Here is a 27265-nt window from a genome sequence, read left to right as displayed (position 1 = left end):
GTGGTTTTGGCATTTAAAAGTTCAAAAGCTTCATCCTTCATCAGCTGGGGTTGCTTAATGCCAATGAGCTACAGCAGCAGTGATGAGCAAAGGGAGAAATTAAAATGGGGTAATGGAAACAAACGCTAAAGGGGTCAGAATAATATCACCATTATTTAGAGTTGTAAGCAAATTCTTGGATTCTTCATTTCTTTGCAATCCTTTTGAAAATAATTTTGTACTTTGAATTTTGTACTTTGTACTTTTTTCTTTTGTACTTAAGTACATTTTACACCATGTACTTTTGGTACTTTATTATATTTAAGTTGAGGTACTTTTATACTTTTACTTAAGTAATTTTCTTAATGGGTACTTTTTACTTTTACTTAAGTAATTTTCAAGCAGAAAATTTGTACTTTTACTTAAGTACAATATTTTTGTACTTTTTCCACCTCTGCTGGTTAGTACCCAGTACTTGGACGGGAGACCGCCTGGGAGGTCCAGGTGCTGTAAGCTTTTTCAACCAGCAGAGGGCGCTGTCTCCCAATCTACCCACATATCTTTCAACGTGCTCACAACGACCACTCACATCCTACAGCTTTTTGCACGTGGTTAAGGCCCTTTAACTCCAACAAATAAGCGCTTTTACATTATTATCACCAACAAATCAATGACTTACATTCAACTCTCACGCACAGCATTCCTCTGACAATTCTACAAACTAAACCTTTTACAGTTTTACTCGATTATTTTTTTAATCCAGCAGGTATGCCTGATGCCACTTGCTCCAACAAAGCCACCTCCCTCACAGCCACTATGTGGGGCTGCCAAGATGGGCATAAATGTACAGAAATCGTGGCATATTGGAGTCATCCGCAGGCAGCCCTCACCCCCCCACCCGACTTGCCCACCCCCCATACCCATGCAAGTTATGATGTTGTTTTGCTGTGTGTATGTTGCTTTTCTGTGCTGAGGTGTTTTTTGCACCTTGACACTGGGTATTTAATACACAGTGTGAAGATGCCTTTTTTTTCCTACTCCATCCCAGTGTCATCCTTCCTCCAAGAAATGGCGTCTGTACAAATGGTGCCAGCGGTCTGAACCGGAGTCGTTCTCTCGTCTGATTATGTCTGACTTGGCAATAAAGATTTTTCTGATTCTGATTCTGTTTCTGATCTGTGGAGCAGAGATTCATACTTCATATTCATACAAGTGTACGTGCGCTCAAAAGCCGAAAATGGCCTGCGCACAAAAAAATCCTGATTTATAAAACCATGTGCACGCACATCTGCACGCAATGTTCCCTTTATAAATCACAGTCCATCTGGAAGGTTGCGCACATGAATTCGCCTCATATCCCGCCCTCTACACGCCCACTTCATACCATGAATGGTGAATGCAAAGTACTTCATGACTGTATTTGCATATGAATGAGCCTGCTGAGCATGCGCAGCGGCTCCTGCAGTCTGTTTCTGCTGTGCGTCAGGATGAATGAGACGTGTCGAGCCACCGTGCCACTAAATTTCACGGAGACTGAGATGTTGTGGATGAGGTGGAGGCAGGAAAACCACATTATTTGGTGGTCACAGTAGTGGCATCACTAACAAAAAGAAAGCGAGTGAGTGGCAGCACGTCGTTTCTGCTGTAAACGCCGTGGGTGCCACGGACAGATCTGTGGCATAAATAAAAAAGAAGTGGTGTGATCTGAAGGTGGAGGACAAGAGGAGAGTGGCCCAGCACTTATTATTATGTCCTCAGTCACTCTGCAGTTGTCGCGGTGGGTGACCAGGAAGTTCCCGGTTTGGAACTCCTTGGGTCCTTATCCACCACGCTCGTGACAACTAACGGATTAAGCCCAATGTACATGTGGAGTCTTAGAATTGGCATTGTGGAAGTTTGCGATCACCACTCTCATAAGTATAACTTATCACCACTCTCGTAAATATATTTAATAGGCAATCCAGGAAGTGCTGACATGCAGTTCCTCTAATGACCAGTGGGCTAAGGCCACGTTTACACGTAGCCGGGTATTTACAAAAACGGATATTTTCCCCTCTCCGTTTTCAAAAATATCCTCGTTTACACGGACTCGCATGAAAACGCTGGTAACGTCATGCCAGCCAATCAGAATCCTGGAAAAAACATCAACAAATGACACGTGTAACTTCCAGTTAAGGCTGATTTATGGTTCCACGTTACACCAACGCAGAGCCTACGGCGTAGGGTACGCGGCGACGCACACCGTACGGCGCGCATCTCCGCGTACCCTACGCCGTAGGCTCTGCGTCGATTTAACGCGGGACCATAATTCAGGCTTTACTTCCAAGACGGAACGAGAGTCTGAGAGAATTTAAAACAGGTAAAATAAAAGAAAATATTGATGGTGGCCAAACAAATTGTAAACACAGGTCGCACTCATGACGCTGCTGGTGACGTTTCTGTCGCATAATGTGACGTAAATCTCCGTTTTCCTCCGTTTTCCTCTGTTTAGACGCAAACGTGAAAACGGAGTTTTTGAAAATCTCCACTTTGGCCGGAGTTTTCAGAAATGATCGTTTTTGGTGACTTTGACCTCCGTTTTCGTGTAAACGAACGGCCAAAACGCATGAAAACGCCTCCGTTTTTGCCCCGTGTAAACGGGGCCTAAGTGAGACACTACACTGACCTGACCTGAAGTTAAGGTATTTACAGCCTGGTGTGATATATGATATATGTATGTATATTCCAGTTTCACCATCCCATATATATTTATTCATTATTAAATTTCACGTTTGATTTCTCGTCTGATGTCACCTGTCATGTTGCCTCTTAGTTTGTCTAGTTATAATGTTGCTTTTTGTGCATGGCTTTTTATTCAGTGTTTAGTGCTTTTGTCTTGTTTGTTTTTGGCCTGTTAGTGTGTTACTGTGTCTCGTGTTATTAATGTTAATGTTACTGTGTCTTGTGTTATTAATGCTGATGTTACTGTTGCTGCTTCATGTTGTTTCTGTTTTCGTTTGTAGCAATTGTCTGTTGTTGAGCTTATGTTAACCTGTGTGTTTATGTATTTTAGCTTAGTTTTTTACCTCTTAATCTCTATTCTGATATAGCCTTTTTATACGGAAATGTTTTATTGATTGTATCTAGTAATTCTTTCTTTTAGGTTGACTATTTTTACATCAGTCCAGGGACAGCGGATGCAAAATAGCCTTTTTGGCTAATTCAGGCACATTTTATATTTGTTTAAATGTGTTATTAATGTGCATTGTCCCTGTTATCTAAACCTTTAAATAAATAAAATCAATTAAAAGAACAGATTAAATATTTATTCAGGCGCGTGGGTGTTTCTACATAGCAACTGCATTTGACATCTGAGCTGTGAATCAAAAGCTAAGAGAGTATAATCACTATTATTTTAAGTATAATATGGGTTTTTGTGCTATTAATTATACCAAAAAGACAATTAACAGCATGGTGCTGCACAGAAAGAGGAAAACAGCCTTCAAAACCAGGCGTCAGGAACCTCATGACGTCATGGAGGTTGTCCAGTAATTCTTCTAGCCAGGGTTCCCAGCTGCAGCGCCGGTCACAGACGGCGCTGCGGTATGGTGTCGATGTGACACAGAAGCATAAATCCAGCTTTAGTCTCCCTCTCAAAACATGGACATTAGATTGCTCGTAGCTGTTTGGTCTTAAGAATGTAAAACACCTCAGAGCTCAGAAAAAGACTCAGCTAACATGTTACCAGTTGTTAATGTCAAGCTGAAGGTTTATGTTATTATATTATTCAGAGCTGTTACATTTTTAATATCATTTAAAGTAATGGGAATTTTACAGATTGCCTTTCTGGTAGTTGCACTTGAGGTGGTGTGGATTATAGTACTTATAAATACCCGTCTCCTGGATGAAGAACATGTCGTAGCGTAGCAAAAGCCTTTGTAAGCCCTTTCCTTAATTTTCAAGAGTAAATTCACAATTTTGAGAAAGACATGAGATTTCAGAGGATCAATAATGACAAGCGTGCACCTCTTCAAGCATGCGCTGCTCCTGTCTGTGTCATTCTTCCTAGATGAGTGTTTGTTACTGTATTGTACAAAATTTCTGCTTTTTAAAGTACATTGAAAACATAAAAAGGTTTGCCTTTTTGCAGCTTTTCTAAGATTTAATGTGGTTTCCAGAATTTAATTTGAGAATTTCTTAAACATCTTAAACAGGTGAAATGAGGAAAAAGAGGAGACAAGTAAAGCCAATAGAGGATGAAGATGCATCACTGATGCTCTGCCTTGCAGCCGCCGCTCATGCAGTAATTGGTGTTTCTCTCATGAACAAACAATGAACACATGAACCATGTGTTCATTGTTTAGGTGTATGTATGTGTATGTGTATGTATATATATATATATATATATATATATATATATATATATATATATATATATATATATATATATATATATATATATATATATATATATATATATATATATGTATGTGTGTATATATGTATATTTATATATTTTTTCTTTTGTTAATTATTATTTATTTATATGTTGTCAGCACAATTACGAAATATAATGAAAAAAGAGTGTATGTGTGTGTGTGTGTGTGTATGTATGTATGTATGTATGTGTACTTGTATGTTTGTGTGTATATGTATATTATGTACGTACAGTATGTATGTGTGTGTGTGTGTGTGTGTGTGTGTGTGTGTGTGTGTGTGTGTGTGTGTGTGTGTGTGTGTATGTATATATTTATATATAATTAAGAAAAGAGTAATGTAAAAATAAGAAGGACATAAATAAATATTGTTAATATTTTATGGAGAAGGGGCGGGATTAAATAAATTATACTTCTTCCCACCCCTTTTCGGACATGCAAGTGAAATTACTGTGCTGTTTTTTTGTTTTATTTTGTTTTGTTTTGTAAAATTGTCTTGATCGGCCATTTTGTATTATTATTTCTGTTTTACTTGTTCATATTTACGTTATATATCATTTGCATGTTCGGAATAAAAAATCACTAACTAACTAACTAACTAACTAACTCATCTTTTCCTCTTTTTTTCCGTTTCTTTGTGTGTATTCAGACATTTGCGAGCGTGTGGGTGGTGGGATGAAATGATGATAAAATAAAAGACTAGAATTGAACTTTAAACATTTTCTGGCCTCATTAAAGATGGACTAACTGAGACCTGGGGCCTGTACTACGAAGCGGGATTTGGGGTTAGCGAGGTAACTTCAGGTTTAACCCTGGGTTTTCAGGACTACGACGGTGGTTCACTTCTTACCGGGGTACATCGCCATGGTAACTTATGCTGAACAGCTAACCTGCTCCGGAGCAGGTTATGTTCGAGATACAGATCGCCGGGTGTAAAAGCACCGCCCACTGACCAATCAGCTCTCTTGGAAAATGGCATGCCCTTTCCAGTGGAGCTTGGTGCGCGGATCGTGAGAGGATCCCTCCGAAGAGAACGCGTATTCAGGGACCGCCAAAACCCCTTTGCTTTCCCTGATGAGTACCTGTATAAACGATCCAGAAAAAAAGAAAAAAGAGGTGGAGGAGAAAATAAAAAATAAATCAATCAATGAATAAATAAAACAAATCATCACCCAAAATCCGATGTACAGTCAATCCAAAACTAATACCAATTAAATAAATAAATCAAGAAGAAATCAAAAAGAAGATGCATTTGTAAGGGGATAGCAAAAAAGGGATTTTCAATTTCGTCCCTCAAACATTCTGAGAAGTCACTTTAAAATACTAAATACCCCCTCCTGAAAAAATAAAAAATTAAATAAAATAAATAAAAAAACCCAATTCTTTGGTACAGCATCAGCACAAGTTATCGGTCAACAACAATAGTTATAGAACCAATATATACAGGACTGTCTCAGAAAATTAGAATATTGTGATTTTCTGTAATGCAAACACAAAAACAAAAAAATGTCATACATTCTGGATTCATTACAAATCAACTGAAATATTGCAAGCCTTTTATTATTTTAATATTGCTGATCATGGTTTACAGTTTAAGATTAAGATTCCCAGAATATTCAAATATATGTTTATATCCCTATGAATTTACGCATTTATACAGTCAGCGATCTTTTGCCAGCTGTCTTTCCTGCATTTTGCAGCTGCAACTGTGTTGCTTTTTGCCTGTATTATATGCCTATACTCATCATATTTCCGTAAAATTATTGTTTGCTCTTCGCTACTGAAATAAGCGGCTCTGACAGCGGACTTCTCTATGCTTGCGATTGGTCATGCGCTGAAAACACTGCCCCTTTTATGTGCACGCGCTCATATCCAGATTGGAGAAACCTGGGTTGATATACCGAGTTGATAACCCCCGTCGTGTGACCGCTTAGCGTGATTGCAATTGTCCCGCTTAGTGAATCTGGATAAGGAAAAGATATCCTGGATATGTTGAACTTGCTTCGTAGTACAGGCCCCTGGTGTTACGGAGAGATTTAATACAAGTCATAATATTTATAATCATTTAATCATAGCACCACTGAGAACTTGATCATAAAACTATTTAAAAAAAGTTATTTTACATTGTGCAGTGCCACTAAGTGGTCTATGGGCCTGATTTACTAAGATCCTAAATAAAGAGTACTAAATTGCGTGTGCACTGAAAAAGTTTGCACGTGCTGTTGTTGTGTGTTTTGCGGGTGATCAACTAAGAATGCTTGTGCAATTGATAACAGGTGCAAACAGCAGTATTTAAATGAGGTGTTGCGTGTCTTACGGTTTGCGCCATGGAGAGTCTGGATGGAAAGCAGGATATAGTCGCAAGCACAAAATGAAATTTGACGAGTTGGAGTTAGAGATATTAGTGGAAGATGCAAATAAACACATTCGTGAACTACAGCAAAGAAATTTAAACATTACCAAAAGAAACGCAATATGGGAGAAAATCTGCGATAGAATAAATGCAGTTGGTAAGACAAAAAGAACGGCAGATGAGGTTAAAAGAAGGTGGCAAGATATAAGGCGAAGAACTAAAGAAAAAGTGGCCTTTAATAAAACTTGTGCAACCATTTTTAAAATAGCATGCAGCAGAATAAAGACTCTCTCTCTGCGTATTCTTTGATTTTGGCGATGTCGCCTCCTTGCCACAATAACAGCAGCCATCGGTGCGTAATGCTGGGCAGATTAGCACCTTCCTTTGGAACGTATTAAATACAGACGCAATCACAATCCCCGCAATTACTTTCAGGCTTGGTAAATCTCATTGCGTGTGGTAAATGAACCTATTTGCATTTTCCCCTCCCAGTATTTAGCGCTTTCTGGCGGGTATGCCCCATATTGATTATTCATCAGGGCAAAAGTACTAAATGAACAGCGTGTGCTATTTTGCTCATTTGAGAGACGCAGTCCTCTTTGCACGCTGTTAGTAGATCAGCTTGCACATTGGTTTGCAGGTGATGTCAAGTTTGCACAGGTTTTTACGCACGCAAACCTTTAGTAAATCAGGCCCTATATGTGAAACAGCATTTTGGACTCATTAATCACAAGACAAGAGCGAGAAAAATAAAGAATTAAATAAAGAATTAAATAAAGAAATAAAAGAAAAAATAAAGAATGATTGATCTCTCAGGTTCAATAGTTAGGTTAAGGATCACAGTGTCTCCTGGATAACAATCATGTGTTTAAGTCTCATGCTACCCTTCAACTTCCAAATACAGACTTCTTTTTTCATTTATGTATTTACAGTTGATGTAAGTCTTCTAGCTATGATGAAACCGTGTGGGTTCTTCTCAGTCACCTCATTTGTCATGTCTGACAAACGAGGCAAGATGAAATACGATATACGACAAGATGAAAACTGGCAAAATGCAAAATGGTGTCTGTGTTTATAAAATGTCCTTCAGTTTGATGGAAGGGCATTAATGAGGTGACGTTATTGCGTGGGTGGATGGCTTTTTTCCTTTTTTTTGTGTGTGAGTTGTCACAAAAAAGAGGAATCCTTTCTGAAATAAAATAAAGAAAACTTTACCATCTTTGCAATAACAGTGCAGGAGTCCCTTCCTCTTCTGTTTTAAAGCAGTTGGCACCTTTCCTGTTGCATTACTGCTGACATCAGGTTTTTATCGCCTGATATTTCTTGTTTACCTCCCATTAAAGTTACAACTCCTTGACAAGGCCTGTTGCTATCAGAAATGTTTAAATCATCCGTCTCCTATTGTGGCTGCACATCTGAAGGTGAGGATTAATGTCACCAAGAACATACCCTTCCTGCCGTCGCTGGTTTTGTAAGGTCTTAACTTTGGGAGACTTAAAACAAAACCTTTTTTTTTTATAGCTCATATACACAGTCTGACAGTCCTTTCTTTGTCATTATTATTTTTGTTTTCATGACAAATGCCTCCATACAATGGCTCACTCTCACTGCATCTGTTTGGATGTTGTCTTTGCCTTGAATCATCAGAATCTTGGCAAACTGTGGAGAGACGATGACTGTTGGTGCGTTAGTCACTATTTGGGCGTTGATTAAATGTTTGGACATGAATGTGGGTGCAGCTGCAAAAGGTGAAAAGGTGATAATATGTATTAACCCTGTGCTCATCGTTTTATTATTATTATTATTATTATTATTATTATATTTTTTTCAAAACGATTATTTACCATTATCCTTATTATTATTATTATTATTATTATTATTTTTATTATTATTAATAATAATTATTAATTGTTCTTTTCCTATGATTTATTGTTATTATTACTACTATTATTTTTTTAGTATTATTGTTATTTTTATTTATTTCTATTATTATTATCATTATTATTATTATCCTTATTATATTTTATTATTATTGTAATTATTATTTCCTTATTATTATTATTATTATTATTATATTTTTTTCAAAACTATTATTTACCATTATCCTTATTATTATTATTATTATTATTATTATTATTATTATTATTATTATTATTATTATTATTATTATTATTTTAGCCTTACTGCAGTCACTATGAATGTGCCGATCACGGATTTACAATAAGTTTTCCACAGTGGTGCTTGATTTAATTCCTATAAAACACCTTTACTTCCGTTTTTGTACCACACCTCATTTAATTATTATTATTTTTCTTGTTCTCTGCTCATGTGACGCTCTACGTAAACCATATAGAATAAAGTAAGTTACGTATTAGGCAATAGGTATGATTTTCCACCGTTAATGAGTCACAGCACAGTTGCTGGGCTTGGTTGGAGGAGCAGGCCCAGCAAACATGACAGAGGTAATTACAATGGTGGCGTGATACTGTGCAGATGAACCCTCATCTTGCGCAATATGTCTTTAAATGATAAAAGGTTGGGTTTTTTTGCACTCCCACCTCAGTCATACTGGTTTCACTGGCGAAAACCTCACACACTTGGCCTGTGAAGCTGCATCTTCTGAACTGTTTTGAGACAGTTTGTCCAAAGTTTTCATCTTCCCACGGTCTCTACAGGCATGCACTCTGCAGGTGCAGGATTCCTGCACCGAATTTATGCCTGTCACTTTTCTCTCAAGTTCAGAGGTGGAAAAAGTACTGAAAAATTGTAATTGAGTAAAAGTATCTTTACTTTGCTTAAATCCTACTCAAAGTAAGAGTAAAAGTACTCATCTAAAAATGTACTCGAGTAAAAGACCAAAAGTACTTCATTTAAAATGTAATTTGAGTAAAAGTTACTTTCAGTTATTTAATGCAAAAAAAGGATGAGTCACGAATCAAATCCAGCACAAGTTGTTTTAATTAACTTCGAGGCATATTAAAGTAAACATCCACACTTGTAAAAGCTCAGCTGAGCTCAGTAACATGATCCTTTTACTTCTGCAGAACAGGAAAAAAAAGGACAGTCACAACCTGTACTGTAAAGTGCAAACTATTTTCAGTCATATTGTCCAACCGACAACACTAAAACCAGAATCAAAGTATTCAAACACAAAATAAAGTGCCCAACGCCCGCAGGATCCTGCTATTCACAATAAATCACAATAAAACGCCCACAAGATTTTCACCATAAATTTTGTACTCAGTAACGTGAGGGTGTTCAAATGTAGCGAAGTAAAATACTTGGGTCAAAATGTACTCGAGTAAAAGTAAAAATTACATATTTCAAAAACTACTTAGAAAATTACAAATTACTCATAAAAAGTACTCAATTACAGTAACGTGAGTAAATGTAATTTGTTACTTTCCACCCCTGCTCAAGTTCAACCTTTATTTATGGATGATTTGTCTTGTGACATGACTGCAGTGTGTGTACCCAAGATGCTCACTAGATGGCATCATATGATCAGATGATCTAACCAGGATCTAGTTCATTATTCAGAGTTATTTTAACCATAGACCATGGTCACTTTACTGCTACACATTTCCATGTAGAGAGCTGCTTAAAGCCCATCATATAAATACTGAATAGCAGAGTTGTTATTTCCATTCTTGGCGACATTAATTAATTTGTTCAGTAATATTTAAAACCTGGAACAACAGATTGTCGTCTGCAGTCCCCTCAGGATTGTCTGCTGTGGAAACACAACATGTCACCCAGTCTTATGATGATGGTGAAATAAGGTTTTATTTTAATAAAGTGAATGATTTACAACAGTAAAGGCTATATGCAGTACTCGAGTTGTAAAAAAAAATCAGGGGGGATGGTGGATTTTATCATATGGGGACAGATAATTTGTGCTGATTACAAATAATATAATATATTACAAATAATAGCAGTGACCAAAACACCTGCAGAAATACTGCAGGAATGACATAGCAGCAGTTAAATGCAGCCTTCTGTAAGCTTTAAATATCCACTGGGCTTACATCAAATACATCAAAACACAACAATAAAAAACACTTTTCTGAACTTATCAATATGACTCTGTCCTTCACAGGATAAGTAACATGGATCACTGCAAAAACTCAAAATCTTAACAAGAATATTTGTCTTATTTCTAGTTAAAATGTCTCATTTTAGTAAAAAAAAATCTCATTACACTTAAAACAAGACTCATCACTGGAAAAAACAACAATTTTCACCTGTTTCAAGTAGATTTTCACTTGAAATAAGTAGAAAAATCTGCCAGTGGAACAAGATTTTTTTGCTTGTAATAAGAAGATAAATCTTGTTCCACTGGCAGATTTTTCTACTTATTTAAAGGGAAAATTTACTTGAAACAGGTGAAAATTGTCAAATAAGTTATTTTTCTGGTGATGACTCTAAATGTTGAAATAGCAGTAAAACCACATTCATTGATGAAATTACATAAGGGATGGAAAGGGGGGATGGCAGTTTTACAGGGGGGATGATTTGGACCATTTTTAGTTCAGCCATCCCCGTCATCCCCCTCAACTCCAGTACTGGGTGTATGATGAGAAACTGTGTGACTGTGTTCTCAGAAAATACAAACTGGGTTAAATAAATGTAGTGATATTGCTTCTCTGATGCAAAATACCGTAAAAGAATAAATAAACTTCATCTTTTAAATAGCTGGGGCATACGAATATGAAATGAGATTAATGATACAGCTCAAAACTGCTGACTTCTAAACAGCAAATAGCTGAAAATGTGTGGTTTTTTTAACACTAATATTTTTCAACAGCAAAATTCCAGTCTGGGAAATGTGTGTCAGATTCACTGAAATCCTGAAAGTATCTGTGTGAATGAAGCTTTGCAGAGAGCAAGAGCGTAGTCCCTTCTCGTACCAGACCGTCTCACAATACATCTCTCACGGGGATCTTATCAGATCTGTGGCACATGCTGGTAGCAATTTAGTGTATCAGCTGAAAGTCTAAATGGAAAACTTCAAGAATCCACAGAAACTACGGGTGACTCATCTGAAAACCCACCTGGAAAAACAGGGAGTGCTTTCAGTCAGATTGAGCGATAACTCAGCGTGACATTGTGGAGTTCAGACGGATCCCACTGTCTTTAGCTCAGTTATAGCCGGCAAGTGATACTACCTTGTTTTACAACGCACGAGTTATTCTATATATTTTAAGTAAACATATGAGCTTTTTTCAAATGTTGACACGGTTACCTAAGGTCTTGGGGAATTTTTACTGGCCTGCTTTGGTCAAAATACCATAAATACGGTGCAAAAGCTTCCTTTTCCGTCACTTTTTTACTGCTCTGTTCACAGCGAGGGGCAGCGACCTGTTTACAGTTACATTTACAGTTTATCCAACGACCACTAGGTGCTGGCTCTTAAAACTAGTCAGTCCCGGGGGGATCAGGAGGATGAAGTTTTATGTAACTCATCAAGCTACTTTACAGTTTTACGAGCTGTCATCACATTAGCTGCTTAGCTTTTTTTGATGCTGGACTCTGGGTTGATCTGGAAGGCTCTGAGAATAGAATAGAATAGAATAGAATAGAATTAGGGCTGTTCGATTTTGCCCAAAAATAAAATCTCGATTTTTTTTCTCTCAAAATCCGATTTTCGATTACGATTATTTTGTGAATTGACAAAAGGCAAAGAAATGATTTCAAATATGCTGTTTTTTTATTGAACATTTGCCCCATTGGGCTTTAAGTGCAAACTTTGCTCTTATTAAACCAAAAATGAATGAATAAAGTGCAAAACTCTGTAAAATAAGTTGAAAAAAAGTTTTTAAAAATATAATAAAATATAAAGTTTTATCTCTGAAAAAAAAAAATCAGCAAATCAGCACTTGCAAACATACAGTAAGTTATATTTCCAATTAAATAAAACAAGACATTTTCTAATTCAACTAAACTGGGTCTTTGCATGCTAAATAATAATGCAACCCATGAAGGAGGTAGAGGTGTGTAATGTCAGTCATTACATTTGCTATTCACATTTGCAAGTTTTTTGCAAGGAACACGAGCCGGTCTAGCGCATCTGGCTTGAGGGATGCCCGGTGGCATGTTACAACGCCCCCTCCTACACTAAAGAGCCTCTCCCATGGGGCACTTGTCACAGGTATTGAGAGGTATTTCCATCAATCATTAATATGTGTGCAGACAAGGTAAAAAAAATAAAGGGAAAAATATATTTTACGATTTTCCACGTTTTAACATCGTTCTAATTACATAATCGCGATTACGATTTAAAATCGATTAATCGAACAGCCCTAAATAGAATAGAAGACTTTATTGATCTCCCAGAGGAGAAATTCAGTCGTGCAGCAGCCAAAACACACACACGCTTTATACAAAAAAATTTAAATAGAAATAACCAATAAATAGTTAAATAATAAAAAGAGCAATAGTAGAAAAAAGTAGAAAAAGAGTATGTACAAGAGAGAAATAAAAAATAGTAAACACTAAAAAAAAACAGAAAAAAAATGGATAATATTTACAAAAAAATGTACAAATATTTTCAAGAGAGAGCGAAGGTGGCTTGTTCAGAGCCAGCGCCTCCAGGTTGAATCTAATGCAGAACTAAGATCTGCCTCAGTTCCTCGACTGACCGCTGGTTAAAATATCCAGGGCTATTTGAGCAGGATACAAGGCAAGGCAAGCAAGTTTATTTATATCAGGGCCAAAATCACCATATACATTGGGGGGGACATGTCCCCCCCAATATTCAGATATGCTCAAAATGTCCCCCCCAATATATAGCTATCTGATTTAAAAAAAAAAAAGAAAAAAGAAAAACGTCAGGCAACCACATACACATCCTACTGTCCGAAATAATCAATAGCAAAAAAGTAATATCACGGAAGTTACGGATGTAACTATGGTTCTGTGAATTCCTGGATGACTGCCAGTGGCAGTAAACAGAGTGGATATGTCTCCTCGCGCTCCGCGCAGGTCGAGATTTAATAACAACAAAGTCACGTGAGTGACGTGTAGGCTACCTGTGCGTCTATAAATATTGCCCGGTAGCCTACATCTGGCCTCCCAGAATCTTCTTGCAGGAAGTTCGGAGTGACCGGTGTGACTGGCAGTCATCCAGGAATTGACAGAACCATAGTTACATCCGTAACTTCCTTTCTGTTTCATTCCCTCCTGACTGCCAGTGGTAAATGGATTACTCATACCAGCACTGTCACGAGGAACAACACCCACCTAGTGGTCAGCCGCAGAAGCCAAAGGCAGAACGGCCAATGCCAGCGTGGGCCCAGAGGCCGCGTTAAGGCGATAGAACCTGGAGAAGGTGCAAGGCCCCGTCCAGGATGCCGCTGCAAAGATCTCCGACAATGCTACCCCTTTCATCGCCGCCCAGGAAGTGGTGGAATGACAGACAACGCCTGAAGGGGCAGGTCTACCTGCCACGTCATAAGCCTGTTTGATTGTGTCAACAATCCAGTGGGAAAGCCGTTGCTTCGACAGGGCACGGCCCTTGTGCGCCCCCCTGTAGCACACAAACAACTGCTCAGAGCGTCGAAAGCTCTGTGTCGCCTGAAGGTACAGCCACAACGCCCGAACTGGGCACAGCAAATTAGCCCGCTCCTCCAGCCGGGACTAAAACGGGGATGGATGGTATGCGGTCAGGGGGTAACACCTTTGGCAGGAAATCGACATTTGGCCACAGGGTCACTCCTGAGCTGTCCGCCTTCCACCGAAGGCACGTAGGACTGACCGAAAGGGCGTGGAGCTCACTCACACGCTTGACCGACGTAATAGCCAGCAGAAAGGCGGTCTTCCATGACGTGGTTCCCAAGGACCCCCCTGCCATAGGCTCAAAGGGCGCTACACCCAAGGCCTGCAGGACCAGCGGCAGGTCCCATGCCGCTGCCCGCTGCAATCTGGGGGGGCGCAGTCTCCTGGCACCCCACAGAAACTGTGCCACCCAGTAATGCGCACCGACTGGCCTACCATCGATGTGGCCATGGTGGACAGAAATAACCGCTACGTGCACCTTCAAGGTCGAGGCCGCCCGGCAAGCATCAAACAAATACTGCAGGTAGCGCAGTACAACTTGCAATGGGCAGGAGACCGGGTCAAAACCCCAGGTCCCTGCACCAGGAGGAGAAAGCGGCCCAACAATGCGAATACACCCTTCTTGTGGAAGGAGCTCTACCATTCTGCAAGGTCTCACAAACTGAGGGCTCAAGGTCTGTCAAGAATGACCCTCCCCCCTCAACGGCCAGGCCCAGAGTTGAAGGAGGCTCGGAGAGGGATGCAACACCTCCCAGTCCAGCTGGGACAGGAGGTCCGACCGTACTGGGAGCTGCCAAGGCTCCCCGTCCAACAGGCTGAGGAGCGTGGAGAACCAAATCCTCGAGGGCCACTTGGGCGCCACCAGGAGGACCCTGTGACCTGATAATCTCACCCTGTGAAGCGTGGGCATCACCAGGGGAATCAGAGGGAACGCATAAAGGAGGCCTCTCGGCCAAGTGTTGGCGAGAGCGTCCATCCCGAGCGGGGCACTGGTCTCCGCCAAAGAGAACCACAGTGGACAATGAGTCGTACACTCCGAGGCGAACAGATCCACACAGGCTTCCCTGTATCGATCCCAAATCATCCGCACCACCTGGGGGTGCAACCGCCAGTCCCCCGGGGCAGCTGCCGGCGTGAGAGGGAATCCGCCACCATGTTGACTCTGCCAGGGAGGTGCATTGCCCTCAAGGAGGCAAGGAGTCCAGCGACCTGGTTCCCCCCTGGTGGTTGACATGAAACACTGTCGAAGTATTGTCTGTCCAGACGAGGATATGCTTGCCCCTGAGAAAGGGCAAGAAGTGCCTCAGCGCCAAGTAGACAGTCCGGAGTTCTAGGATATTGATGTGCCTCCCCCGCCACAGAGGGCCCCAAACCCCCTGGACTGACCTCTTCTGCCATACCGCACCCCAACCCTGAGGTGAGGCATCTGTTGTCACCACCTCTCGCCTCGATGGGGCCGAGCCGAGAGGAACACTGTGCAAAAGAAAGGTGCTGTCCCGCCACCGGTGGAGATGAATAAGGCACTGGCGTGTAACTTTGACCTTGACCCACCTGTGAAGGCGAGGGTCCATCTGGAGGCTGTTGAACCACATCTGCAGGGGGCGCAGGTGCAACAGCCCCAGAGGTGTCACAGCCGAGGCCGCCGACAGCATCCCCAGCAGTCGGAGCCATGTGTGGACGGGCAACCTCATCCAGAGGCGGAAAGACCGTAGCAGGCCTTGAATCCGCTCCGCCCGCTCTGCAGTAAGGCGTGCCTGCATCGATAAAGAATCGAGGGACAGGCCGATGAAGGTGGTCCGCTGTGTAGGACGCAACAAGCTCTTCTCCCAATTCACCAACATGCCCAGAGCCTCGATATGTGCAAAGACCCTGGATGTCGTCAGCTCCATCTCCTGGAATGAGGGGGCGCATATAAGCCAGTCGTCCAGATATGGGATAATCTTCACCCTCGACAGGCATAGCGATGCCAAGGCCGCCCCTCATGCATCTGGTGAAGATGCGAGGAGCCTGGGACAGGCCGAAAGGCAGGACGGCGAACTGGTAGGCGTGGCCTTGAAAGGCAAAATGGAGAAACTGTCTGTGGTCTGGGTGTATTGGAACGTGAAAGTAGGCATCCTTGAGGTCTATGGAGTTGAACCACTGGTACTGGTTCAGACCCCGAAGGTCCAGTACAGGCCGAAGAGAAGTGTCTTTCTTCGGAATGAGGAAGTATGTTGAGTAAAACCCACTGCTCTGTGTGCGTGGGTGAACTCTTGTGATGGCTTTTTTGTCAAAGAGTTTGGCTATCTCTTGAGACAAACACAGGGCCCTCCCGGGGTCTCTGACTGAGGTTTCCCTGACCCCGGAGGGTGGTGGAGGCCAGCGGCGGAACTGCAACCTGTAGCCCTGGGACAGTGTTTTCAAAATCCACACATCTGGAGAATGGGCTGCCCAATAGGCCAGGTGCTGATGTGAAAACCTGCCCACCGCCGGCCCGAGGCCCTCATAGAGTGCCTCGAGGATTATTTGGGGGGATTATTTGGCTGGTGAGCGAGCCAGCCCAAGACACGGGCGCTCGAATCCTCCAGATAGACAAAGGAGAGACAAGATGGCTTGACAACCACAGCCTTAGAGGGCAACAACGTGCGCTCCGACCAAGAGTCACAGGCAGGCTTTCAAACACCACCAACCCAGAGTTGAGCTTACCTCCCCGAACCTGCAAACAGAAAAAAATATAGATCCGAAACACGGTTTAACGCGATTAACCTGCGAAGTACGTCAGGTTAACGGCAAGAAGATAAAAGAGGCCGGATGTAGGCTACCGGGCGATATTTATAGACGCACAGGTAGCCTACACGTCACCCACGTGACTTTGTTGTTATCAAATCTCAACCTGCGCGGAGCGCGAGGAGACATATCCACTCTGTTTACTGCCACTGGCAGTCAGGAGGGAATGAAACAGAATCATTATCAAGCTAAACATAAGACATTTTTGATATAGTTACTACCGGTTGAAGGATTGCAGTTATGCGTGGTTTGTCCAGATGGTGTTGCCGTACAATACCATGTTGACACACCACCCCATCTAGCAGAATTGATTGCTCGACTGCTGTGGGTATGTCAAACCCTCTCTCTGTTTTTCATTACTTTCGAACATATTTAAAAGTGGAAAAAAACAAAATGTAATATGAATGTTACATCGACTATATTAAAGTTGTTGATTATAATCTTTGTTAAGTGTTATGAAAATGTAAAAACGGTGTGTGTGTGTGTGTGTGTGTGTGTGTGTATGTATATATATGTATATGAGAGAAATGTATATATTTATAAGAGAGAAATTTGGTCCCCCCCAATGTTGACCCCATGGTTTAGGCCTTGATTTATATAGCTCAATTCAACACAAGGTAATTCAAAGTGCTTTACACCAACATTAAAAGCGGCAAGACATATTTAGACAGTAAATAACAAATAAAATGAAATAAAAGTATTAGAAAAGAAGGTAAAATAATAAAAAGCACAAGTTGCTGAAAACTAAGGGCAGTAGAGTACCACAGGTACACATCTCATTCGCGTTTTTCAGAAAGTATTTCATTTAAGAGTACGCTTAAATACCAAATAAATGAAATAAAATGATAAGAAAAAAGGTAAAATAATAAAAAGCACAAGTTGTTAAAAATAAGGGCAGTAGAGTACAGCAGGTAAGTATTTAATTTAAGAGTACGCTTCAGTAAACAGTAATGTTTTTAGCCCTGATTTAAAGGAGCTGACAGTTGCAGCAGACCTCAGGTCTACAGGAAGTTTGTTCCACCGGTGACGAGCAGAATAACTGAACGCTGCCTCACCTTGCTTGGTTCTGGTTCTTGGGAACCACAACAAACCAGGTCCAGATGAACCTCAGGGGTCTGGGAGCTTCATAGGGAACTGACAGATCCAGCATGTATTTTGGTCCAAGACCATTCAGGTCTTTGTAGACCAGCAGTAAGATGTTAAACTCTATCCTTTGACTCACTGGAAGCCAGTGTAATGATTTCATGACCGGTGTAATATGGTCCAGTTTCCTGGTGTTTGTAAGGACTCTGGCGGCAGCGTTCTGGATCAGCTGCAGCTGCCTGATAGATTTCTTGTTAAGGCCTGTAAAGATGCCATTGCAATAATCCAACCTACTGAAAATGAATGCATAAATAAGTTTTTCCATGTCGTGTTTAGACAGAATCCCCTTAATTCTAGCAATGTTTTTTAGGTGGTAATAGGCAGATTTAGTGATAAACTTTAGATGGCTGTTGAAGTTCAGGTCTGAGTCAATAATTACACCAAGATTTCTGGCTTGATTTGTAGCTGTCAATGACATGGAGCCAAGGTGAGCGCTGATCTTTTCCCTTTCATTTTTAGGGCCAAAAATGATCACCTCTGTCTTTTCTGCATTTAGCTGGAGAAAATTCTGGCACATCCACTCATTGATTTGATGAATACAGTTACTCAATGAGAGTAGGGGACTGTCATGTGGTGACACTGAAATATAGAGCTGTGTGTCATCGGCATAAGTATGGTAGGAAATGTTGTGATGTTCCATAATCTGAGCTAGGGGTAGCATATAGATGTTGAATAGAAGCGGTCCGAGAATGGACCCTTGAGGAACCCCACATGTGATCTTGGTTCTCTTAGACTCATGGTTTCCAATTTACACAAAAAAGGCCCTATCTTGCAAGTAAGATTTGAACCATTGAAGCACAGTGCCGGTAAGTCCCACCCACTTTTCCAATCTGCTGAGTAGCATGTTATGATCAACTGAGATCCAGTAATGCCAGAACAGAGGATTTGCATGCAACATTATTCAGATGAATATCATTTAAGACTTTGATGAGTACAGTCTCAGTGCTGTGGTGTGGCCGAAATCCAGACTGAAATGCGTTAAAAAGATTGTTTTGCATCATAAAAGCATGAATTTGCTGGAAAACTACCTTTTCAATGATTTTCCCCAAAAATGGCAGATTTGATATTGGCCTATAGTTACTAAGTGTTGTAGCATCCAGATTTTATTTTTTTAGAAGAGGTTTTATTACTGCAGTTTTCAACGCCTGGGGAAACTGGCCTGTTTGAAGAGAAGTATTTATTATCTGCAATACATCCGGAGCTATGCAGTTAAAAACTGTTTTAAAAAGTTTGAAGGCAGAATATCAAGACAGCATGTTGTGGACTTTAATTTTGAAACTGTTTCCGTTAGGGTTGTATAATCTAAGAGGCTGAAGTCCCAGATTGAATAGAGGATGGGAAGGCAAAAGTGTTATCATTCCTGAGCTGGAGCTGCACATTGCTTGTCTTATCTGTAATATTTTGTTTGTGAAAAAGGCAGCAAAGTCATTGCATGTCTTTTCAGACAGCAGTTCAGGGGGGATTGAATCTGTGGGGTTTGTCAGTCTTTCTACCACAGAAAACAATGTGCAAGCATTATTACTGTTTCTATCGATAATCTCTGAAAAATACGATTGCCTTGCATTCTTCAGTTTCTAGTTATAGTTGCGAAGACTCTGTTTATAAATGTTGTAATATACCTGGAGTTTGTTTTTGCGCAACCTGCGTTCTGCTTGTCTACATATCCTTTTCTGTGCTTTAAACAGTGTGGCGTTTCTGCAGGGTGACTTTTTCCTCCCGAGCAGAACTTTGGTCTTAATTGGGGCGATAGAATCAATAACATTCATAATATTGGAACTGAAACTGTTAACAAGGTCATCAACTAGAACTGAGGGAAGGGTTGGTAATGGTGTAAAACCCTGGGTGAATAATGCACAGGTGTTATCATTTATAAAACGCTTTCTGATTATCTCTGCTTCACCTTTCATAGGATTGGCAACAGTGGTCATTTTAAACAATACACAGTAGTGATCAGACCGAGCAACATCGTTCACCACAACCTCTGAGATATTAAGACCTTTGGAAATAATTAAATCTAAAACATGTCCTCTGTTATGCATTGAATCTTTGACATGCTGGGAAAGCCCAAAATTATCCAGAATATTTAAAAGTTCCTTAGCACACCCATCTTTGGAATTATCAACATGAATGTTAAAATCACCCACTAAAACAACACAATCAAAATCCATGCACATAATTGACAGTAGTTTGGCAAACTCATCAAAAAACCTCGCATCATATTTGGGGGGTCTGTAGATGGTCACTAAGATTGCTCGACAGGGGGATTTTAACTGAATGGCAACATATTCAAAGGAATCAAATTGACCATAAGACATTTTCTTGCATTGGAAGCTGTCCTTGAACAGAGTGGCAACTCCGCCTCCTCTCTTATGTGTTCTTTCTTCACTAAAGAAACTAAAATTCTGCGGCGTTGACTCAATAAGAACTGCTGCACTATTATCCTGACTTAACCAAGTTTCAGTTAAAAACATAAAATCAAGGTTGTGCTCGTTAATAAAATCATTGATTAAGAAAGATTTTCCAACCAGAGACCTGATATTTAAAAGAGCTAAATGCAAATCCTTAACAGGAGGCACTGGTGAGTTTTGAGGATGACACGCTATACTCAACAGATTGGCAGATTTAATTGAACTTTTTTCATTTCTCACCAGTTTGATACGTTTTCTGTTACCTATTATCACAGGGATAGAGAAATGGGGCCCAGACCTTTCCTGGGACAGAACAATGTTAATATTGACATCACAGTCTGGATCCGGCCCATATCAGACATCACTGATACGGTAGGTGGGGGGGGGCGGTGACTTTTGGTTAGCTGCTGTTTCCGGTGGTGGTTTGGGAGGGGTTGGGTGATGTGGGGGGTTAATTAAAGGATTTTGGCATGGTGTTAGCTGGATTCCAATATTTACAAGGTTCTCCATCCTGTCAGTGAATTCCAGAAGTGGGGAGTCCTGACTGCCTGGAGAGAGAAAGCTGGGTGGGCTCTGGGGGGGTGAGGGTTAGGTGTCTCCTGTTGGGGATTTAGCATCATACCTGTCTCTGGAGCTGGAAGATGAGCCTTCTCTCAGGGAGTCAGGATTTTGAGAGAGTGGAGTAAATCTGTTCTCCAGTAGAATCCCTGTGTCTTGGGGCGATTTGCTCTTAGCCTTTATTGTAGCCTTCCTTCTCTTACTGGGTACTGGGGTTGAAAAGTAACTCCTGTGCGATGGTAGTGCAGGCCACTCGATGTCGTCCAAAGTCAGCTGGTGCTCGGTTCTGCCGGATAACCATCTTCTCAGACCTGTGGGAGGCGATTTGTAGTGAGTTCCAGGGAGGACTTGTCACGATAGCGCAGGCTTGTGCTGCTGATAAGCTCCGTTCACAGGGCCTGATTTACTAAGATCCTAAATAAAGAGTACTAAATTGCGTCTGCACTGAAAAAGTTTGCACGTGCTGTTGTTGTGTGTTTTGCGGGTGATCAACTAAGAATGCTTGCGCAATTGATAACAGGTGCAAACCGCAGTATTTAAATGAGGTGTTGCGTGTCTTACGGTTTGCGCCATGGAGAGTTTGGATGGAAAGCAGGATAGTGGCAAGCGCAAAATGAAATTTGACGGGTTGGAGTTAGAGATATTAGTGGAAGAGGCAAATAAACACATTCATGAACTACAGCAAAGAAATTTAAACATTACCAAAAGAAACGCAATATGGGAGAAAATCTGCGATAGAATAAATGCAGTTGGTAAGACAAAAAGAACGGCAGATGAGGTTAAAAGAAGGTGGCAAGATATAAGGCGAAGAACTAAAGAAAAAGTGGCCTTTAATAAAACTTGTGCAACCATTTTTAAAATAGCATGCAGCAGAATAAAGACTCTCTCTGCGTATTCTTTGATTTTGGCGATGTCGCCTCCTTGCCACAATAACAGCAGCCATCGGTGCGTAATGCTGGGCAGATTAGCACCTTCCTTTCCAACGTATTAAATACAGACGCAATCACAATCCCCGCAATAACTTTCAGGCTTGGTAAATCTCATTGCGTGTGGTAAATGAACCTATTTGCATTTTCCCCTCCCAGTATTTAGCGCTTTCTGGCGGGTACGCCCCATATTGATTATTCATCAGGGCAAAAGTACTAAATGAACAGCGTGTGCTATTTTGCTCATTTGAGAGGCGCAGTCCTCTTTGCACGCTGTTAGTAGATCAGCTTGCACTTTGGTTTGCGGGTGATGTCAAGTTTGCACACGTTTTTACGCACGCAAACCTTTAGTAAATCAGGCCCACAGAGTACTAATACGGTTTAAAATAAAAGCGGTAGTCTTCGGTAACTATCATAAATGAAGCTCCCGGTGGTAAGGTATCCAGGTTCTGCTTTCCAGAAATTGTTTTGCAGAAAAGAAAAGATTGCAGTGGAGAGAAGAAAAACTAAGTGGGGGAGCAAGAGAGCGAAGCGTCTACAACACAAGGAGCTGGTAGCCAAAGCTAACTTTGGGTGGCGGGTGTGTATCTGTCAACTTCTTGGGTAACATGAGGGAAAAGGGGCTTCAAAACAGCTCTTCAAAAACCTGTGGTTCAGATGACTGATGCTTCATCCATTGTATTTATGGTGGTAGCTCAGGCAGTGCAGCCAGCTGCTCGACTGAGCCGCCCAGCGGTTCAGATCTGGCAACATCGGGCTGTAGTGGATCTGGCAACTCGGGCGGAGCTCCAGCAGTCCTTGTGTCACGTGTTGTTTCATCTGAAATACAGACAGATGGACAGATTCAGAGTTTATTAATGCTGCAGAATGAACGTAAAACAATCAAGTTAGCATCATGGGCTGTTTGCTCATTTATGGACGATCCGGGGGTTGAACCTGAGGTTGAGATGAGGAGACTGGATGCTTCTTCTCTGCTCAGTCTGTGATGTCACAGCACCCTGCAAATCTGCACGGGCCATTTGGTAGGAATGGGTGATATTTTACCGTTCACGATAAACCGTCAAAAAAATTCCCCACAATAAGAATTTGTCATCTCGCGGTAAAAACGATAAATTCCTGTTAATGATGATTTTCTGTAAAGCTGATTTATGGTTCTGTGTTAAATCCATGCACAACGTACGTGAAGGAAGGAAGGAAGGAAGGAAGGAAGGAAGGAAGGAAGGAAGGAAGGAAGGAAGGAAGGAAGGAAGGAAGGAAAGAGGAAGGAAGGGGACAAGGAAGGGAGAAAACAAGGAAAGGAGGAAAGAAGGAAGGAGAGAGCAGGAGGAAGGAAGGAAGGAAGGAAGGAAGGAAGGAAGGAAGGAAGGAAGGAAGGAAGGAGGAAGGAAGGAAGGTAGAAAAGAGGAAGGAAGGGGACAAGGAAGGGAGAAAACAAGGAAAGGAGGAAGGAAGGGATAAAACAAGGAAAGGAGGAAGGAAGGGAGAAAACAAGGAAAGGAGGAAGGAAGGGAGAAAAGAGGAAGGAAGGAAGGAAGGAAGAAAAGAGGAAGGAAGGAAGGAGGGAAGGAAGGAAGGGAGAAAGAGGAAGGAAGGAAGGAGGGAAGGAAGGAAGGAAGGAAGGAAGGAAAAAAAGAGGAAGGAAGGGGAGAAGGAAGGGAGAAAACAAGGAAAGGAGGAAGGAAGGGAGAAAACAAGGAAAGGAGGAAGGAAGGGAGAAAGAGGAAGGAAGGAAGGAAGGAAGGAAAGGAAGGAAGGAAGGAAGGAAGGAAGGAAGGAAGGAAGGAAGGAAGGAAGGAAGGAAGGAGAGAGCAGGAGGAAGGAAGGAAGGAAGGAAGGAAGGGAGAAAACAAGGAAAGGAGGAAGGAAAGGAGAAAACAAGGAAAGGAGGAAGGAAGGGAGAAAACAAGGAAAGGAGGAAGGAAGGGAGAAAACAAGGAAAGGAGGAAGGAAGGGAGAAAGAGGAAGGAAGGAAGGAGAGAGCAGGAGGAAGGAAGGAAGGAAGGAAGGAAGGAAGGAAGGAAGGAAGGAAGGAAGGAAGGAAAGAAGGAAGGAATGAAGGAATGAAGGAGAGAGCAGGAGGAAGGAATGAAGGAAGGAAGGAAGGAAGGAAGGAAGGAAGGAAGGAAGGAAGGAAGGAAGGAAGAAAAGAGGAAGGAAGGGGAGAAGGAAGGAAGGAAGGAATGAAGGAGAGAGCAGGAGGAAGGAATGAAGGAATGAAGGAAGGAAGGAAGGAAGGAAGGAAGGAAGGAAGGAAGGAAGGAAGGAAGGAAGGAAGGAAGGAAGGAAGGAAGGAAGGAAGGAAGGAAGGAAGGAAGAAAAGAGGAAGGAAGGGGAGAAGGAAGGGATAAAACAAGGAAAGGAGGAAGGAAGGGAGAAAAGAGGAAGGAAGGAAGGAGAGAGCAGGAGGAAGGAAGGAAGGAAGAAAAGAGGAAGGAAGGGATAAAACAAGGAAATGAGGAAGGAAGGGAGAAAACAAGGAAAGGAGGAAGGAAGGGAGAAAACAAGGAAAGGAGGAAGGAAGGGAGAAAAGAGGAAGGAAGTTAGGAAGGAAGGAAGGAGGGAGAGAGCAGGAGGAAGGAAGGAAGGAAGGAAGGAAGGAAGGAAGGAAGAAAAGAGGAAGGAAGGAAGGAAGGAAGGAAGGAAGGAAGGAAGGAAGGAAGGAAGGAAGGAAGGAAGGAAGGAAGGAAGGAAGGAAGGAAGGAAGGAAGGAAGGAAGGAAGAAAAGAGGAAGGAAGGGATAAAACAAGGAAATGAGGAAGGAAGGGAGAAAACAAGGAAAGGAGGAAGGAAGGGAGAAAAGAGGAAGGAAGGAAGGAAGGAAAGAAGGAAGGAAGGGATAAAACAAGGAAATGAGGAAGGAAGGGAGAAAAGAGGAAGGAAGGAAGGAAGGAAGGAAGGAAGGAAGGAAGGAAGGAAGGAAGGAAGGAAGGAAGGAAGGAAGGAAGGAAGGAAGGAAGGAAGGAAGGAAGGAAGGGGAGAAGATGACGTTTTTGATAGATTTATAGTTACAAAGGTGGAGTTGAATTGGTATTTTTTTTTATCGTCATTTTTATCGTTATCAGGATAAATGCCAGAAATTATCGTGATACATTTTTTAGTCCATACCGCCCATCCCTACCACTTGGTGAAAGATGTGAACAAATGATGTTAAAGTGAAAAACAAAGATGAGCCGGTTGTCTCTCAGAACTCGTTAAAATCCATTAAGGACCAGTCAGGGGGAGTTACACATGATCCCTGTGTAATAAATTCAGTCTTTAGAGACTTTTACTATAAATTATACTCGTCACAAATTGAACCATCTGATCAATCCATTAATGAGTTTCTTGGAGACATTAATCTGCCGAAGTTACATCAGGAACAGGTTACGAATTTAGACTCACCGCTCTCAATAGGAGAACTCCATGAAGCTCTTCAACATATGCCCAATAATAAAGCTCCGGGCCCAGATGGTTTCCCAGCTGAATTTTACAAGGAATTCTGGAGTATATTAGCACCAACATTTTATAAAATGATTCTAAATGCTAGGGAGAATAAAAGCTTACCCTTAAATATGAACTCTGCTAATATTAGTCTTTTATTAAAACCGGACAAGGATCCCTTGCTCCCATCGAGCTACCGCCCAATTTCATTGATAAATGTAGACCTTAAAATAATTAGCAAGGCCATTACTGAACGTCTGAAAAGAGTCACCCCTTCTATTATACATCCGGATCAAACAGGCTTCATTAAAGGTAGACATTCGTCTACTAATATTCGCAGATTATTAAATATTATAGACTATTCGAGTATCAATAAACAGGAGACTACTATTATATCCTTAGACGCGGAAAAAGCATTTGATAAGGTAAATTGGAAGTTTCTATTGGCAACTTTGCATAAATTTGGATTTGGCGAATCTTTCATTGACTGGATAAAAATATTATACAGCTCTCCCAAGGCACGTGTAAGGACAAATGATCAAATCTCTACAAGTTTTACCTTGCAAAGAGGCACTAGACAGGGTTGCCCTCTCTCTCCCTCATTATTTGCAATATTTATTGAACCTTTAGCAGCAGCTATTAGACAAAATCAAAATATTAAAGGTATACAATGTAAAATATTAGAGCACAAAATAAGTCTTTATGCGGATGACGTACTCCTCTTCCTCCAGAACTCACGATCTTCACTATCACAGACAATTGCACTTATAGAGGGATTTTCATCTCTGTCTGATTATTCTATTAATTGGTCTAAATCCACTGTTTTGTGTGTTAACTGCAATTTTAGGAATATAACCAATACTCAATTACAATCAGGGAACATTAGATATTTAGGCATAAACATCTCCCCTAGGCTGTCAGAGTTAATAAAATTAAATCATGTTCAGCTTATAAAGAAAATAGAAGATGATCTTTCCAGATGGAGCTCTCTCCCCATTTCGCTCATGGGTAGAATAGCCACCATTAAAATGATGGTTTTACCAAAAGTAAATTATTTTTTCTCAATGATACCATGCAAACCCCCTCTTTCCTGGTTTAAATCGTTGGACTCATATGTATCAAAATTTCTGTGGAAAAATAAAACTCCACGTATTAGTTTAAAGACATTGCAAAAATCCAAAGAATATGGAGGTTTAGAATTACCTAATTTTCAGTATTACTTCATAGCCAGTAAGTTACAGTATATTGTAAAATGGTCAAAAGATCATCCTTTAGATAGTCAATGGCTGGACTCAGAGCAAGTGTTTTGTAATGAACTAGAAATCTCAGAGTTACCATTTATTAGTCAAAGTATCAAACGTCATCAATGTTTCAAAAGCATTAATATTAGCACAACTTTATCAGCTTGGTGGGAATTTCTTAAAATAGCTAAAATTTCACTTTTTCCATGTGACCGTACACCCATATGGAACAACCCAGACATCGTGAAAAAGGATAAAAAGATGGTTAACTTCGTTCAATGGAGAGATCAAGGAATACGGTACTTACAGCACGTAATTGTAGGAGGACAGTTTGTACCTTTCAATACACTTATTGTTCAATACGGAGTTAGCAGGAATAAATTTTTAGAGTATCAACAACTTAAGGCAATAATAAATAAAACATACAAAATTAGCCAATTAGATTTTAAACTTCCCGCTAAGATAATAGATTTATTGAATCTAAGCACTTTAAAGTTGT

General features: G+C 41.0%; 1 protein-coding gene across 1 annotated transcript in view; it reads right to left on the bottom strand.

The window, feature by feature from the left end:
• Window positions 1-13989: 13989 nt before the first annotated feature.
• Window positions 13990-27265, bottom strand: part of nop14 (NOP14 nucleolar protein homolog (yeast)) — a 67115-nt gene continuing 53839 nt past the window's right edge. Inside the window, 5 exon segments of the mRNA XM_061733578.1 lie at window positions 13990-14385; window positions 14504-14880; window positions 14963-15197; window positions 15856-16689; window positions 16990-16999. Of these exon segments, the coding sequence (XP_061589562.1) occupies window positions 13990-14385; window positions 14504-14880; window positions 14963-15197; window positions 15856-16689; window positions 16990-16999 (1852 nt within the window).

Source organism: Cololabis saira, chromosome 11 (genome assembly GCF_033807715.1).
Source record: "Cololabis saira isolate AMF1-May2022 chromosome 11, fColSai1.1, whole genome shotgun sequence".
NCBI lineage: Eukaryota > Metazoa > Chordata > Actinopteri > Beloniformes > Belonidae > Cololabis > Cololabis saira.
This window is presented reverse-complemented; position numbering and strand designations above follow the sequence as displayed.